Raw genomic sequence first — 17,912 nt, forward strand, 5'->3', positions numbered from 1 at the left:
GATCATAACAACTCTCTGCGTAAAACAATGTTTTATCATGTCGCCTCTGGTTCTTTTGCCAATCACCTTTAATCTGTGTCCTCCTTATTTCCTTATCAGTTTCTCCTTATTTACTCTGTCAACACCGTTCATGATTTTGAACACCTCTATCAAATCTCCTATTAACCTTCTCTGCTCGAAGGAGAACAACCCCAAGCTTCTCTCATTACCTCTCTCAGAATTTCTTCCTAAAATTTTCAGGGTTTTAAAACCCAACTTTGGTATTACCTAATTGCTACTTACATCATCATCTTTTTAAAAATTTATTCTCGGGATGTGAGCTTCACTGGCAAGGCGAGCATTTTATTGCCCATCCCTAGTTGCCCTGAAAAGGTGGTAGTGGGCCCTCTTCTTGAATCGCTGCAGTTTCTAGCCGTTTGATATAACTGAGTGACTTGTTTGGCTACTTCAGAGGGCAGTTAAGTGTGAACAAGTCACATACAGGCCAGATCGAGGAAGGACAGCAGATAAACCAATTGGTTCTTTATGACAATCCGACAGCTTCACGGTTACTTTCAGTTTTTTATTTCCAGATTTTTTAAAATTGAATTCTAATTCTTCAACTGCCATGGTAGGTTTTAAGCCTACATTCTCTGGATTATTAATGCAGGCCTGTTGCTAGTTACTAGTCTAGTAACATAACCAGTGCACTACCATACCCTTTAACTCTCTTTAATCTTACTGGTGCCCTCCACTCTGAGCTTTGGCCCCATATTTTCGATTGCCAATAATAAAAAAAAAATCAAGTTAACATAATGTTATGGAAAGTCTTGAAAGATTTTGTTATTGGAATTAGTGGGTAGTAAGGATGTATGCATTAGTAGAACAGTATAATATGATGTACTTGGCTTGCATTAAGATACCTTTGTCACATTTAATGCAGTTATGTAGTCATCCAGCGCTTAATACTGTGCTGAGGGACATTAAGCTTTCAACTTTTAAATAGTAACTATATCGTATTCAAAACCCTTATCTAGCTGTGGATATATAATTACAATATTTTTGACCTGCTTATCGAAGTGCTCAGCCCCTGGCCAAGGTTTTCCAGTGGATCTGGGTGGATGGGGCCAGAAATGTGCATGGACATGCGTCCTCACTTCTCCCCCGTTTTCTGAAGGGCAGGCCTAGCGGCTTGAAGAGCTTGAAAATCATACTTGGTTGAGGGAAATATGGTTTCTGCCACATTTCCCACCACTCGCCCTAATTCAGGGCCCTGTTAGGCTCCAGTGTCCAGCGTTCAAGAGTTAGTGCAGGGATGAAGAAAATGTTGGGCGGCAGCGAGGCCCTATGCTGTGTCTTTCCATGCACAGGCCTAAGAAGTGAGTAAGACATTATAGAATTTAAAAAAAAAACTTTTTATCAGAACTCTGAGGCTGCTCGCACTTCCATGAATTGGCAGGCCCCCGTGGCATCCCGCTACTGATTTCCGCCCTGATTCTGGCAGGGGTCCCTGGCAGAGGCGGGCAGCCTGCCTCCAGCATGCAAATGAGGCCAGAAATACGCCTGAGCTCAGGGGGGAAATCTCTGGGGAAGTGGAGGTTCTGCTTCTCCAGAGATGCCCCCCAATCAGAAAGCCCAGGCGTTTGTGCCTTTAAATCTTGTAAATTTAATGTACAATGGAAAATACAGGTGCAAGTTTAATTAAATGATCCATTGACAAGGATTTAGGTTGAAGCCATTTTGGTGGCCAGGGCTACTCAAACCTGATGTTGATGACTTTTACTAAACTCCTTGGCCAGTGTTCTGGCATGTTCACACTTCACAGTATGCAAGGAAATATGTGGTGACCCCAAAATGACGTCTGGCCTTTCTTGATGTTTTAATATAATCAACCATTCACAACAGCTTTTATTTTCTGTTTCCCCAGAACTTGCAGCCTAGATAGTATTGAAATTCTTGGTAAGGTAGTAGACCAAATCAGAATTTGAAAATTTGCTCGCACCAACTCATACGTTTCATTTTCCTTCCAACAAAAGCTAAAGGAATACTCCTGGCTGCTGTTTCAAACTAAATGAAGCAATAATCATCAGTGCTCTTAATTAGTCTGTGAAGAACCCTTTACATTTCATTCTGTGTGTTCATCATTAACTTTGAAAATCAGAGGGTCCTGCATCCTGCAGTGAATACCATAATTTATTCTGCCTTTCCTGAATTATCTCCCTTAAAATTTCCTTCAGGTGATGGGCCAGCTCCTTGCAACTGCTTCTCTGTTAATTAGAGCCATGGGAAGTAACAGCAAAGTGCTATTGCACCACCCAGGAGACACCCGAGGGAGGTGATTTGAGTGAGGAATGAGGGAGAGCATTGGCAGTAGCCACTGTAGCTGTTATCTGTGTTCCTATTTGCATGTGGCCTACATTTCAAAGTCAGTCATTAACAATGAAACGCAGTTAAACATGTGGGGCACTTTGCAGTCTACTCAACATACTTAAAACCAGCAGCCTGAAGTATTCATTTAAATGCATTTTTTGGTGAATTTTTATACTCCAGGGAGGGCTTGTCATTACCGGGGAATGGAATGCTTGCAATCTAGTGTCAACATCAAGTGCCATGGTACGGTTCAGTATGGCCAAAAGTAGCATAATTTCAAGGCCCTAGCAATATCCTTGATATTATGTTGTGTGAAGATAAATATACAAACATGGGTGCATTCGTATACAATTCCTTTACTCACTATTTAAACTGATGTGTTAAGCTTTTAATGAGTTAAGTAGTGATTATAATCCAAATGCTTAACATCAGATTCCACATGTATGCTGATGACACCCAACTTTACCTCTCTACTTCCTCCATTGATCTTGATCTCAAGGCTGTCGCTGTACCCTTCTATTGCATAGCCAAGCCAAAATTTCCTGCAGCTAAATTTTGGCAAAACTGATGCGATCCTTTTTAGTTCTCACTGATACCTAGCTGAATCTGTCCTTGCGTTTTCTTCAGGCTAAATCTAGAAGCACAGAACCTGGGAGTCTGGGCTCCACATTATAGGAAGGATATTAAGGCTCGAGAGAGTAGAACGCAGATGCACGAGCTTGCTGCCCGGAATGAGGAAATACGCAGAAAAACTTGAAAAATTCGGTCTTTTTTCATTACAGTAACACAGATTATGGGCGATATAATCGGAGTTTTTAAAATTATGAAAGGATGGGGAAGGGTAGATAGAAGCAGACAGTTTCCAGCAATTGAAGGGTGAGGAACGAGGGGCCATAGATACAAGATTAAATGTAAGAAATTTAGAACAGAGAGCAGGAGAAACTTCTTCACAAAGAGGTTCTGGAATTCATATCCAATGTTTGTGGTTGAGGCAGAAAGTATGTCAGTATACAAGATTAGATTGGATAGGTTGATGAAAGAAAAGGGGTTGAAGGGATATGGAAACAGGGTGGGTAAATGTGATTAGAACTATTTGCTTACGTGGAGGGTAATTGCCGCCACAGACTAATTGGACTAAATGGCCTTTTTCCGTGTTGTAATTACTATGTATTTCTATGTACTGCTCAACTCAGAATTGAGCTTCCTTCCCCATGTCCATTCTCTTACCAAAACCCTTTTTTCACATCGCCTGTCTCCATGACGACCTTCTTCTCTATTGTCAAAACTCTAATCCTTGCATTTGTCACCTCAAGTCTCGACTTCTCTTACACTCTGTTAGCCTGCATTCACTCTCCAAAAATTACAACACATTCAGCATGCCACATGCCCCATCCTTACCTACAAATAGTCTCTCACTCTTATCACACCAGCCTCCTCCACAAGCTTCACTAGCTTCCCATACTCCACAGATTTGACTTCCAGATCTTTGTCCTTGATTTCAAGAGCATCCACAGTATCGCCCACCCTATCCCAGGGATTTTCTCCAGCAGTGAGTCCCTACATGCATCCTCTGCTCCTCAGAAACTGGCTTACCCTTTGTCCTCTGCTCCACCATCCGTGACTGCTCTCTTTCAGCCACCGTGGCCATGCGTCCTATCTCTTCCCTGCTTTCAAAAGCCTCCAAAATAGCCTTTCCTTCCTCCCTGCTTTTGGACCCTCCCCAATCTTTCAATTATCCCCTTTTCCCTCTTGCCTGGTGGACAACTAGTCCTGTAAAATACACTGAGGCATCTCCCTGTATATGAGAAGAACAATAGAAATGTAAGTTGTTGTTGTATGTTAATCTTCACACAGCATAATTCCAAGGCCAATGTGCCTTAACCTCAAACCTTCAAATGGCACCATCTACTGCAACAATATGAATTCACTGTTTACAGCCATGCCTTTTTTTAGTGCTATTCAGGTGCTCAGCTGTGAGCTGTCTTGAGCCTAGAAACATTTGGGTTGAGAAAGCCTCTGATTCATTTCAGCGGAGAAAGCAGACTTTCATCCCATCAATAAGGGCTGCATTTGAACTTGGGTCCCGGAAGCGAAAGAACCGTGTGCTGATCCACTCGATTAACTAGGCGCAACTCTTTGTTTACTGTTTGGATGTAAGGGGGGAGATTTTCCGGCCACCTGCTGGATGGAAATGGGGCAGTAAGTGCCCCAAAAATAGTGGGGTAAGATTTACCGACCTGTTCCCACCGGCGGTGTAGCTGACGCTATCTTCCCCAGGGACTACCGCTGGGCAGCTGGAGCACCCATCTGAATCAGGCGGTAGGTCCTTTTTAATATACAAATCGCAGTCCTATGAGGTACTTAGGACCCTGATTGCCATTTTAGGACTCAACTGGGTGCAGCATGCACTATGCATGCTCTGCCCAGTTGCTGCAGGTGGTCCAGCCAAAGAGGAGCCCAGAAGGTACATTTGAATTGATTTTTATGGGGCCGGGAGGGGCAGGGGTGCTACTCCACACACCACAAAAACAACCTGGACCGTTGCTAAACTGGGTCCCCTCCTGCCCCCAAGAATGGACCCCTCCCCAAACCCGACCTACCTTTTTCTGGGCCCAGAGATTGGCCGGGTTGCCTGGTATTGTGGCAGCCCAGAGCTGGCGGGCTGCTGCGGGGCACATGTTTTCGGCTCACAGCCTGCCAGCACTATGCCAAAGTGGATCGGCCTCCCACCGACACTATCAGCGAGCTCCACTGGCCGGCTGTCCAAAAACTACATGGAGGGAAAATCTAACCCAAGAAGTTTACAATCACAGTCTAGTTCAGCATTTACCTCCTGGGAAGAACCAATCGGCGTGTTGAATTATGGGTTCAATGATCCCCACAATCTGTATGGAGACTGTTGTCATCATTTCAGTCATAGACCTACAGGAGAAAAGGAAGTGGCCACTTATCTGCATTTTAGCAAACAAATTATCCATAAAATATTTAGCACTTTACAAAAAAGCATCCTCCAATACCCTAGTGGGTAAATGCACCAACTAACGTCATATTGAGACATACAAAAGAAGAAGATCCCAGGTTCCGTCAACAACCTAAAATTTAACAGATCTCAACCAGGGTGGTGGTAGATGTGCTAGAATTTGCTCTGGCAGCCTGGGCTAAGGAAAGGATCAAAAAGAATCAACCAAGTTCCCAATTGCTATTCAGTGGTTCCTGCTGCAAACTGTGAGGATTTTGAATGACGATAGGGTTTGGCTCGGCTGCCCCCACAGTCAAATCGTCTGCAGGCTCTCACTATCTAAACTCACACTTGAGGAATGGCCACTAAATACTGAAGAGTGGCTGGTGCCCTCTGAATTGTACCTCTGTATGAGTTAGTGGCTTCAGGAAATAAGGGGAGAAACATTAAAAAGAAAAGTGAAACAATGAACTCCACTGGATGAATACTTGTCAACTTCTGTTGTACTGAAATCTGGACAGGTGGACAAGGAACTCTATACAGGGTGACCTAAACCTTTTGCCTGCTGATGGGAGAGAGCCACAAACTGGTCGTCTCAACACTGGCCTAAATCTGGGAGTATGTTATCACCTTAATCTCTTAGAAGATGAATGGTGTGTGGGTTGGGGAGCGAGTAGATTAAAGAAGCAGAGGAAACAAATATGAGGGAAAAACTGAAATGATATCCCTTATCGAGAAGTTGTTAAGGAAGCCTTGCAAGGTGCCTTGATTTTGCACCCATGATTTCACTCATGTTCCAGACCACAAGAACTGCAAACTGTGCTTCTAAATGATAAGAATCTAAATTCCTACATTTTTGATGGGTTTAAAGTCATATATTTTGTAAAATGGGGCTAATACATTTTCATTATAAGCATCATGAGGCAAAGCGCTCTTACCCTTCATTGGCTGTCCAGAGCAGATTCGGTCCCAGGACTATTGCCATGTTACCAGGTGTCATTTTGTTGGCATCTTGGTACTCTGTTAGCTTGGCTAAAAATTTTATCAAGTATCTGCAGTAGAAAGATATATTGCAGTGCGTAAATTACTTCAATTTCTTAAATAAAGAAACCTATTGCAGAGATGACTAGTAAGCAGAAAAAAAAATCACAACTCAAGAGTGAGTTCCTGACTTTTATTTCAACAACTTGCATTTATATAGCACCTCTAACGTAGAAAAAATGTCCCAAGGTACTTCAAAGAGATGTAATCAGAAATAAATGGATGCCAAGCCAAAGAAGTGGATATTAGGAAGGGTGACCAAAAGCTTGATCAAAGCAATAGGTTTTAAGAAGGGTCGTAAAGGAGAACAGGGAGGTGGAGAGGTGATGGCGTTTAAAGAAAGAATTTCAGAGCATGGAGCCCAGGGGGCGGAAAGCACGGCTGCCAATGGTGGAGCAAAGGGAGAAGGCGTTGCACAAAACGGCAGAGTTGGAGCATAGACGATTTTGTGGGGAGGGGTTAGGCGGGGGCTGTATAGAATCATAGAAGTTTACAACATGGAAACAGGCCCTTCGGCCCAAGATGTCCATGTCGCCCAGTTTATACCACTAAGCTAGTCCCAATTGCCTGCACTTAGTCCATATCCCTCTATTCCCATCTTACCCATGTAACTGTCCAAATGCTTTCTAAAAGACAAAATTGTACCCGCCTCTACTACTGCCTCTGGCAACTCGTTCCAGACACTCACCACCCTTTGAGTGAAAAAATTGCCCCTCTGGACCCTTTTGTATCTCTCCCCTCTCACCTTAAATCTATGTCCCCTCGTTATAGACTCCCCTACCTTTGGGAAAAGATTTTGACTATCGACCTTATCTATGCCCCTCATTATTTTATAGACTTCTAGAAGATCACCCCTAAACCTCCTACTCTCCAGGGAAAAAAGTCTCAGTCTATCCAACCTCTCCCTATAAGTCAAACTATCAAGTCCCGGTAGCATCCTAGTAAATCTTTTCTGCACTCTTTCTAGTTTAATAATATCCTTTCTATAATAGGGTGACCAGAACTGTACACAGTATTCCAAGTGTGGCCTTACTAATGTCTTGTACAACTTCAACAAGACATCCCAACTCCTGTATTCAATGTTCTGACCAATGAAACCCAGCATGCTGAATGCCTTCTTCACCACCCTATCCACCTGTGACTCCACTTTCAAGGAGCTATGAACCTGTACTCCTAGATCTCTTTGTTCTATAACTCTCCCCAACGTCCTACCATTAACGGAGTAGGTCCTGGCCCGATTCAATCTACCAAAATGCATCACCTCACATTTATCTAAATTAAACTCCATCTGCCATTCATTGGCCCACTGGCCCAATTTATCAAGATCCCGTTGCAATCCTAGATAACCTTCTTCACTGTCCACAATGCCACCAATCTTGGTGTCATCTGCAAACTTACTAATCATGATTGGAGGAGGTTACTGAGATAGGGAGGGCTGAGGCTGTGAAGAAATTGAAACACAAAGATGAGAATTTTAAGTTGAAGGTATTGGGGAATCAGAAGCCAATGCATGTCTTCAAGGACAGGGGTGATAGTTGTGCAGGATGATGTGGGTTAGGATATGGGCAGCAGAGTTTTGAATGAGCTGAAGTTTACAGAGGGTGGAGAATGGGACGTTGGCCAGGAGAGCATTGGAATAGTCAAGTCTGGAGGTGACAAAGGTATGGGTGAGGGTTTCAGCAGCAGATGGGCTGAGGAATGATGATAGAGAGGTGGAAGTCGGCAAACTTAGTGGCACAAGCTTGTGTCTGATTTTCACTAAGTTTTATTAAAACAAGAATTCGGGTTTTTTTATTTGTTCATGGGATGTGGGCATCGCTGGCAAGGCCAGCATTTATTGCCCATCCCTAATTGCCTTGAGAAGGTGGTGGTGAGCCACCTTCTTGAACTGCTGTAGTCCGTGTGGTGAAGATTCTCCCACAGTGCTGTTAGGTCGGGAGTTCCAGGATTTTGACCCAGCGACGATGAAGGAACGGCGATATATTTCCAAGTCGGGATGGTGTGTGACTTGGAGGGGAACGTGCAGGTGGTGTTGTTCTCATGTGCCTGCTGCCCTTGTCATTCTAGATGGTAGAGGTCGGGTTTGGGAGGTGTTGTCGAAGAAGCCTTGGCGAGTTGCTGCAGTGCATCCTGTGGATGGTACACACTGCAGCCACGGTACGCCGCTGGTGAAGGGAGTGAATGTTTAGGGCGGTGCCAATTAAGTGGGCTGCTTTGTCCTGGATGGTGTCGAGCTTGTAGAGTGTTGTTGGAGCTGCACTCATCCAGGCAGTGGAGGGTATTCCATCACACTCCTGACTTGTGACTTGTAAATGGTGGAAAGGCTTTGGGGAGTCAGGAGGTGAGTCACTCGCCGCAGAATACCCAGCCTCTGACCTGCTCTTGTAGCCGCAGTATTTATGTGGCTGGTCCAGTTAAGTTTCTGGTCATTGATGACCCCCAGGATGTTGATGGTGGGGGATTCGGCGATGATAATGCCGTTGAATGTCAAGGGGAGGTGGTTAGACTCTCTCTTGTTGGAGATGTTCATTGCCTGGCACTTGTCTGGCGCGAATGTTACTTGCCATTTATCAGCCCAAGCCTGGATGTCATCCAGGTCTTGCTGCATGCGGGCACGGACTGCTTCATTATCTGAGGGGTTGCGAATGGAACTGAACACTGTGCAATCATCAGCGAACATCCCCATTTCTGACCTTATGATGGAGGGAAGGTCATTGATGAAGCAGCTGAAGATGGTTGGGCCTAGGACACTGCCCTGAGGAATGCCTGCAGCAATGTCCTGGGGCTGAGATGATTAGCCTCCAACAACCACTACCATCTTCCTTTGTGCTGGGTATTACTCCAGCCACTGGAGAGATTTCCCCGATTCCCATCGACTTCAATTTTACCAGGGCTCCTTGGTGCCACACTCGGTCAAATGCTGCCTTGATGTCAAGGGCAGTCACTCGCACCTCACCTCTGGAATTCAGCTCTTTTGTCCATGTTTGGACCAAGACTGTAATGAGGTCTGGAGCCGAGCGGTTCTGGCGGAACCCAAACTGAGCATCGGTGAGTAAATGCCGCTTGATAGCACTGTCGACGACACCTTCCATGCTGATGATGGAGTAGGCTGATGGGGCGGTAATTGGCCGGATTGGATTTGTCCTGCTTTTTGTGGACAGGACGTACCTGGGCAATTTTCCACATTGTTGGGTAGATGCCAGTGTTGTACCTGTACTGGTACAGGTTGGCTAGAGGCACGGAGCTAGTTGCGGAGCACAAGTCTTCAGCACTACAGCCGGGATGTTGTCGGGGCCCATAGCCTTTGCTGTATCCAGTGCACTCAGCCATTTCTTGATATCAGGTGGAGTGAATCGAATTGGCTGAAGACTGGCTTCTGTGAAGGTGGGGATATCGGGAGGAGGCCGAGATGGATCATCCACTCGGCACTTCTGGCTGAAGATGATTGCAAATGCTTCAGCTTTGTCTTTTGCACTCACGTGCTGGACTCCGCCATCATTGAGGATGGGGATGGGTTTGCTGCACCTGCATGTTAGCTTTCAGTGACTCATGTACAAGGACACCCAGGTCCCTTTGAACATCAACATTTCCCAATCTCTCACCATTTAAAAAATACTCTTCATTTCAGTTTTTCCTACCAAAGTGGATAACTTCACATTTTCCCACATTATATTCCATCTGCCATGTTCGTGCCCACTCACTTTTCGTGTCTATATCCCCTTGATGCCTCTTTGCATCTTTCTCACAACTCACATTGTTGTTTTGTGTCATCAGCAAACTTGGAAATATTACATTTGGTCCCCTCATCCAAATCATTGATATAGATTGTGAATAGCTGGGGCCCAAGCATCGATCCCTGCGGTACCCCACTAGTCACAGTCTGCCAACCTGAAAAAAATCCGTTTATTCCTACTCTCTGTTTTCTGTCTGTTAACCAATTCTCAATCCATATCAGTAAATTACCCCCAATTCCACGTGCTCTAACTTTGTTCACCAACCTCCTGTGTCGGACCTTATCAAAAGCCTTCTGAAAATCCAAATACACTACATCCACTGGTTCCCCCTTATTTATTCTACTAGTTACATCCTCAAAGAATTCAAATGGGTTTGTCAAACATGATTTCCCTTTCATAAATCCATGTTAACTCTGCCAAATCCTATTATTATTTTCTAAGTGTCCTGTTATCACAACCTTTATAATAGATTCTAGCATTTTCCTTACTACTGATGTCAGGCTAACAGGTCTGTAGTTCCCTGTTTTCTCTCTCCCTCCTTTCTTAAATAGCGGGGTTACATTTGCTACCCTCCAATCTGCAGGAACCGTTCCAGAATCTATAGAATTTTGGAAGATGACAACCAATGCATCCACTATCTCTATAGCCACCTCTTTCAAAATCCTGGGATGTAGATCATCAGATCCTTGGGATTTATCGACTTTCAGTCCCATTAATTTCTCTCATACTATTTTTTTACTAATACTAATTTCTTTCAGTTCCTCATTCTCACCAGACCCTTGGTTCTCTCTGAATCCACTTTTAATGCAAATTCAGTAATATTAGATATTTCATCACAGGAGAGTTTAACTGATTAAATTTGAGGTGAGAAGATCAAGTGAAAAATTGTGTTGACACTTCATGTGTTGAAAAGTTAAGATGGAAACACAGAATTAACTGCTGGCCCAGATCAAGAATTCCTAAGCATACTTCTGTGATGTCTGCTGGCGACAGCATTACATTCTACAACAGCACACTGAAAGCAGCCAATAAATGGCGTGCTTTTTGATTGCCTCCTGGGCAGGTTTCTCGTACTCATTCAGTAGCACTGCTTTTGTTAATGCACACAGCCCATGTAATTATTCCTTTCACAGCACTATGCTAATGATAAAATAAGTGGAGGGCAACTGTTTAATTACATACAATTACACAATTAAAGCAGATATTTAAGCTTACCTGAAATTGTTATAATTTGCCTTGGGTAGTTTCTCACATGCATTCCATAAGGCTTGCAGCCGCTTGTCTTGATCCTGAATGCTGGTCATTTCAAAGAGAGAGAGATATTGATGCATTCATGCAAATATTTTGTTCATTATTTTGATTTCTAGTTCAAAAAATGAAAATATTTCCTAAAGCTATGCCAGAAGAATGTAATTCTCTGGACAGAATTAAAATTTGACCTTTCCAAAAAAACAATAATGTTTTGTTTTGTTAGTCCATCAACCACCTAGAAATAAATTTGGGCTGTCATATTAATTTCAGCGATAACAATCTTTAGAAGTCTATTTTGATTTCATTGTGTTGGAGCTCATTTCTAGCCATGTTTGTGGCCTAACATTCTCACTGTGCTTTTGCTCACCTCGGTTTTCCTTTTTTGTTTAAGCCCTCCTCTTCAGGTCCCTTCTCCAAATGCTATATGTCATTCCCTGGCTGAATGAGTGATGAGCACTCCCCTTACCAGGACTTTTTTCTATGCCATGCTTCAGCTAACTACTAGAAATGCATCAAAATAAGCAGTACAGCTCAACTCTCTGTGATTTTCTCCTGTTAAATCATTTATTCTATGTTTTAAAGGTTAATGATAATATTGTAATGGACAGTAAAGTTCCTCCAGGGCTCATGAATGAGGTGAAATGGTAATTAATGGGATGTGTAAAACTGTATGAGAGGAAGTGATTGAGGATCTTAGAATCATAGAAATTTACGGCACAGGAGGCCTTTCGGCCCATCGTGTATCTGCTGGCCGAAAGAGAGCTATCCAGCCTAATCCCACTTTCCAGCTCTTGGTCCGTAGCCTTCTAGGTTATGGCACCTCAAGTGTACATCCAAGTACCCTTTAAATGCGATGAGGGTTTCTGCCTCTACCACCCTTCCAGGCAGTGAGTTCCAGATCCCCACCACCCTTTGGGTGAAAAACTTTCTCAACTCCCCTCAAATCCTTCTACCAATCACTTTAAATCTATGCCCCCTGGTTATTGACCTCTCTGCTAAGAGAAATATCTACCGATCCACTCTATCTCAGCCCCCTCATAATTTTATACACCTCAATTAAATCTCCCCTCAGCCTCCTCTGTTCCAAAGAAAACAACCCCAGCCTATCCAATCTTTTCTCATAGCTAAAATTCTCCGGCCCTGGCATCATCCTCATGCAGATAATACAAAAGTTGGCCATATGGTTGATAGTGAGGACTGTGGACTGCAGGAAGATATCAATGGACTGGTCAGGTGGACAGAAAAGGTAGTAAATTGAATTCAATCCAGAGAAGAGTGATGTAATGCATTTGGGGAGGGCAAACAAGGCAAGGGAGTACAAAGTAAATAGTGAGGACTGTGGACTGCAGGAAGATATCAATGGACTGGTCAGGTGGACAGAAAAGGTAGTAAATTGAATTCAATCCAGAGAAGAGTGATGTAATGCATTTGGGGAGGGCAAACAAGGCAAGGGAGTACAAAGTAAATGGGAGGATACTGAAAGGTATAGAGGAACAGAGGGACCTTGGAGTGCATGTCCACATCTTTCCTGTAATGTGGTGACCAGAACTGTATGCAGTACTCAAGCTGTGGCCTAACTGGTGTTTTATACAGTTCTAGCATAACCTCTCTGTCTTATATTCTATGCCTCGGCTAATAAAGGAAAGTATCCCGTATGCCTTCTTAGCCACCTTATTAACTGTCCTGCTACCTTCAGGGATCTGTGGACATGCACTCCAAGGTCCCTCTGTTCCTCTATACCTTTCAGTATCCTCCCATTTACTTTGTACTCCCTTGCCTTGTTTGCCCTCCCCAAATGCATTACATCACTCTTCTCTGGATTGAATTCAATTTACTACCTTTTCTGTCCACCTGACCAGTCCATTGATATCTTCCTGCAGTCCACAGTCCTCACTATCAACCATATGGCCAACTTTTGTATTATCTGCAAACTTCTTAATCATGCCCCCTAAATTTAAGTCTAAATCATTGATATATACCATAAAAAGCAAGGGACCCAGTACTGAGCCCTGCTGGAAACAGCCTTCCAGTCACAAAAACACCAGTCGACCATTACCCTTTGCTTCCTGCCACTGAGGCAATTTTGGATCCAACTTGCCACTTTCCCTTGGATCCCATTTGCATTTACTTTTCTGACCAGTCTGCCATGTAGGACCTTGTCAAAAGCTTTTCTAAAATCTACGTAGACTACATCAAATGCACTACCCTCATCAACCCTCCTCAAAAAATTCAATCAAGTTAGTCAGTCATGACCTTTCCTTAACAAATCCATGCTGACTGTCCTTGATTAATCCGTGCCTTTCTAGACAACGATTAATACTGTCCCTCAGAATTTTTTACAAAAATTTGCCCACCACCGGGGTTAGGCTGACTGGCCTGTAATTACTCGATCTTTCCCTTTCTCCCTTCTTAAACAATGGTACAACGTTGGCAGTCCTCCAGTACCATGCTCTTTCCTCCCTTGCTTCTCTTAACAGCTGGGCCTGGCGATTTATCTACTTTCAAAGAGGCTAAACCCCTTAATACTTCCTCTCTCACAATGTTTATCCCATTCAATATTTCACACTCCTCCTCAACTACAATGTCTGCATCATCTCCCTCTTTCGTGAAGACAGACGCAAAATATTCATTAAGAACCAAGGATATAAGATAGAAATAGGAAAATTATGCCACCAAATATGAATTTTGCTAAGGTCATCACCCTCAGTGATTTTGGGTGAATTGGAATCAATCTAAAGGGGTTAGCGAAGGATGTGTGAGTGCATCCATGAGTAACATAAATCACCTGGGCATGATTCACCAAAAAGGTATTGTTCTGGGAACAATGTACATTCTAGAGAAAGTCAGGAAAGTGTAGGTGAGAATAGTTAATTGGTAGCTTTCCCTTGGAGATGTTTCTGTCCTTTCTATACTGAACAATAAGAAAAATGCATTTGATAGCCTGGCCACTACCTGAGACATTGAGACCATGCAGGCAGAGATAAGCAAAGACCCCCAGATACTCCCTGATCTGTTAAGATAACCTGAAAGCCCAAGAATGGCTTGTACCTGATATCACATGTGACATGATTTTGGGATACGTGTGCATGCAAATGTGATACGATGCGTGTGAGGCAACGAGCTTGCAGAAATGCATGATGAAGATGCACTGAAGAATGGTTCTCAGACATGCTCAGTTACTTGACTACAGCACAACATGAAATGTTTAATGTGGCTCAGGAGAGTGAGAAAACTTATTGATCAAGGGACTGACACGTACTCCCTATAGAAACCAACTTTTTAATGAAACAATCAGGATAAAGTTAAACACACCTATCAGAGGGATTGAAATTAAAGTAAAGAGGGGCATAGAATTTGGATTTCCAAAATTTAGGGTTGGGTTCCTTCGAGTTAATAATGAAATTGGGACATCTGAGAGCTAGGGAGAAATAATACTTAGCAAGAGTATCAACATGATGGATAAAAGAGCTGGAGAATCCTGTAAGTCCATGATTTCTTGATAATATGGTACACTGTAGTTTTCTGTACAATGTATTATGATTTTCTTTGTCTATATCATGATATGTAATAATAACCAAATGAAACTTAGACTAGAAGATGGGTATGTGTTGCTAACACAATGAGAACATTAGGTAAGGATATGCGGGCTCACCAGGGGCTGTTGGAGATTAAGACTGAGAAGTAGTAAAGGAAACCATTTTCTTGTATTACTTCTATAGTTTAAAAACTCTTATAATGTGCTGTCATTGAAAAGGGACATCTACCCTTGGGAATCATGCATGATAGGAAACAGTGTATAGCATGGGACGGCATCCTTAGGCTAGGATCCTGTCAGAGATTTTAATTCTTACCTAGTTTGTTCTTATTGTAATTGCAATCATAATGCTTTGAGTAGTCTCCTCAATGTATAAAAAGCTGAATATGTAAATGGGTGTATTGCATAAATTAAGGATGGGGTGGGAAGGTGGGCCTAACAGGATAGAGATGTAAGAAAAGCAATACACAGGCTTTTCTTCTCTGTTGTTAGCAACAACAGGCTTTTCGTAACCTTTTGTAGATCATGCACCCTTAAGTAATGAGACAGCTTGTCTCATTCTTATCTCATGTTTATAAAATGGTTTAAGAAAGGCAGTGATGTCAGGTATTGTATGTTATCTAGAATGTGCAGGAAGTGAAGCAGATAGCTGCTATCCTAGAGATAGAGAGAATGATTGGGGGGGGGGGGCCTCAAGAGTGCACACATTCCAGTAGGTCTAAGGGTGTTAATAACATATGTAAGTTGAGATGTAAATTGTGTATGTTAGAACATTCTCCGAGCGAGACTGGACCGCTCAAGTGTTATCGCAAGGACCTTCGAGAGTGATCGCCTCGGAACCTTGTTGATCTTCAGTTTTGCCAGGTTGTATCTCAGTGTCTTACTTAGTATGTTATAACTGTACACTTGTATTGTAACTTCTTAATAAAACCGTTATACTTTGGAACAAAACAACCGCTAGTCTATTTGTGCAAGGGACTGAGCCTTTAACAGATTACTTATCCCATCTTTTAATCTCTCAAAGTAAAATCCTCCACAAGGTATTCATCTATCCTTATATTTCCACTATTCAACCCTGCCTTGCTGCCCTCCACAGATAAAACTCCCCCTCTTCTGTCCTTGTAATACAGGAACCTTAATGTCTTGTAGAGTATTTGATCATTTCAGTCTATACTTTTCTATATAACCTTCAATCAAATTCCCAACTAGATATTTATCCAGCTTTTTGAATTAATTGAATGCTTATACTGAAAATTGATTCCAGATTGTCTTCTGAGGAAAACAAAATATTCTGATTATTACTTCACGACACATCAGTGCAATAATGCACTATACTAATGCTTGCTATATGCAATTACCAGTATCAGCTAATAATTTTCTTTTTTGACTTGCTCAACATAATCCAGGATTATAATAAACAGGATGGTCTTTAAATTATAAATAGAGAGAGCATGAAATTGAAAGAACTGATTAGTAAATACTTACTTTGATGCCTGTATCCACTCATCATATAATTCAAATGTCATCAATGGTTCTGGTAGCTCTCGAAGATACGACTTAAGAGCTCCTTACAAAAGGAAGACAATTTAGCAAAAGCAGCAAAGGGATTACTGTAATTTCTGTCATAATATCCTAGATGAAGCATATGGTTTTCTTCAATAACTGAGTGGATTACAGAACACTGGTACATTTTTTTAAAAATGAGGTTTTCAATGTTAAAAGCAATTTCCTGGACTATGAAACCTGTACAAACTCCAGGGAATCAAAAAATAACTATATTCCTTTCAAAATTAAATGGATAAACCTTTAACAAACATTTTTTAAACAAGTGGGATACAGAATTCAGGAAGCCAACGTCAAAGGATTTTATATGTGATTTTAAATTTTGTATGATTGATTTCCTGTAAGTCAATAAAATAATCAGTTGCATTAAATATGAAATACTTACACAAGAGTATTCTCTATTGATTAATAGTGGGGTTGACCAGAGCACAGGATGAATAATATTATAGTATCTTCAACATTGCAAAATGCTATGATTCATAATTCCACAACTCAAAACCAAACAGGCAATTTTCCAGAATTGTCTTAAATTTTGTAAATATATGTACATTACAATGAGTTTTACACATCATGTACCTTAAACTCTATTATGTTGCCAGTGAGGTAGGGAGGCCTTTAGGGGCAGTTATGGGGTGGAGTAGAACTTCTACCCAAACTATGAATGTGCCCCAGAACCCATCAAATACCTTGGGGTCAGGTGGCATTTGCATATTGCGGGCAGGCACCCACTCCAGCTGAGGGGAAGAGGGCACCAGCAATGCAAGCTAAAAATATCTACAAAGCAATAATGGTAGCACTTTCCCCGGAAAACGTTCTGTTTTAAATTTGAATCTCTCCTTCTGTCGTCCCCCCCACCAAGGCCCTAAGCAACGCGCAGGCATTCTTCTGCCCAATGTTGCTAGGGTTCAAATGGCAGGGAATACGCTGTATGATGTTTACCCCTAATTTGCACTGCATCATAATATGCTTGCCCATAGATGCACTCACCCTCGCTTTCAATGGAATTTCTGACGGGAATAAAAAGTGGCATGGATTTGGCGTAACTGAGTCCTGGCCCAAATTCCACCCTCACCGCCCAGAAACTTTATTTTCTGACCCTGGAGTCACAGAATTTCAGCTTTGAACTGCAGGCACTGACTTCAGGAGCGTGACCACAATCCCAATTGCTTATTCAGGTAACTCCACTTGCAGTTAAATGAGTGTGCTCATATTTTTCACGATCCAGCAAGCTGCCCATCTGTCACCTTGGCTTCCCAGAGCACAGGCAATTTGAACCCGCTGATTATAATAGAAGATCACTGCTGTCGCAGATAACTGACTCAAGCCAATCACTGATAGGGCTGGCAGAGAATAAAAACTGTCTCGGACCGCAGGAAGCCAGGAATTGCACAATTAATCCTGGTTTATTCAAACACTGTGGGAAACAAAATAGAAAAGTCGAGAATAAGACTGAGTGGGCTGTTTGGGTATGTGAACTTTC

The 17,912-nt window shown here is 42.5% G+C and overlaps 1 protein-coding gene across 11 annotated transcripts in view; it reads right to left on the reverse strand.

Moving 5' to 3' along the window:
- The window catches only part of arhgap44a (Rho GTPase activating protein 44a), a 290,103-nt gene that overhangs the window by 40,274 nt on the left and 231,917 nt on the right, over positions 1 to 17,912 (reverse strand). For all 11 annotated transcript variants that reach the window (XM_068004269.1, XM_068004262.1, XM_068004263.1 and 8 more), the window contains 4 exons: positions 16,355 to 16,436; positions 11,299 to 11,379; positions 6,247 to 6,360; positions 5,180 to 5,271 (listed from right to left, as the gene is read on the reverse strand). In XM_068004269.1, the coding sequence (XP_067860370.1) occupies positions 5,180 to 5,271; positions 6,247 to 6,360; positions 11,299 to 11,379; positions 16,355 to 16,436 (369 nt within the window). The remainder of the gene's footprint in view (positions 1 to 5,179; positions 5,272 to 6,246; positions 6,361 to 11,298; positions 11,380 to 16,354; positions 16,437 to 17,912) is intronic.

Source organism: Heptranchias perlo, chromosome 23, assembly GCF_035084215.1.
Source record: "Heptranchias perlo isolate sHepPer1 chromosome 23, sHepPer1.hap1, whole genome shotgun sequence".
Taxonomy (NCBI): domain Eukaryota; kingdom Metazoa; phylum Chordata; class Chondrichthyes; order Hexanchiformes; family Hexanchidae; genus Heptranchias; species Heptranchias perlo.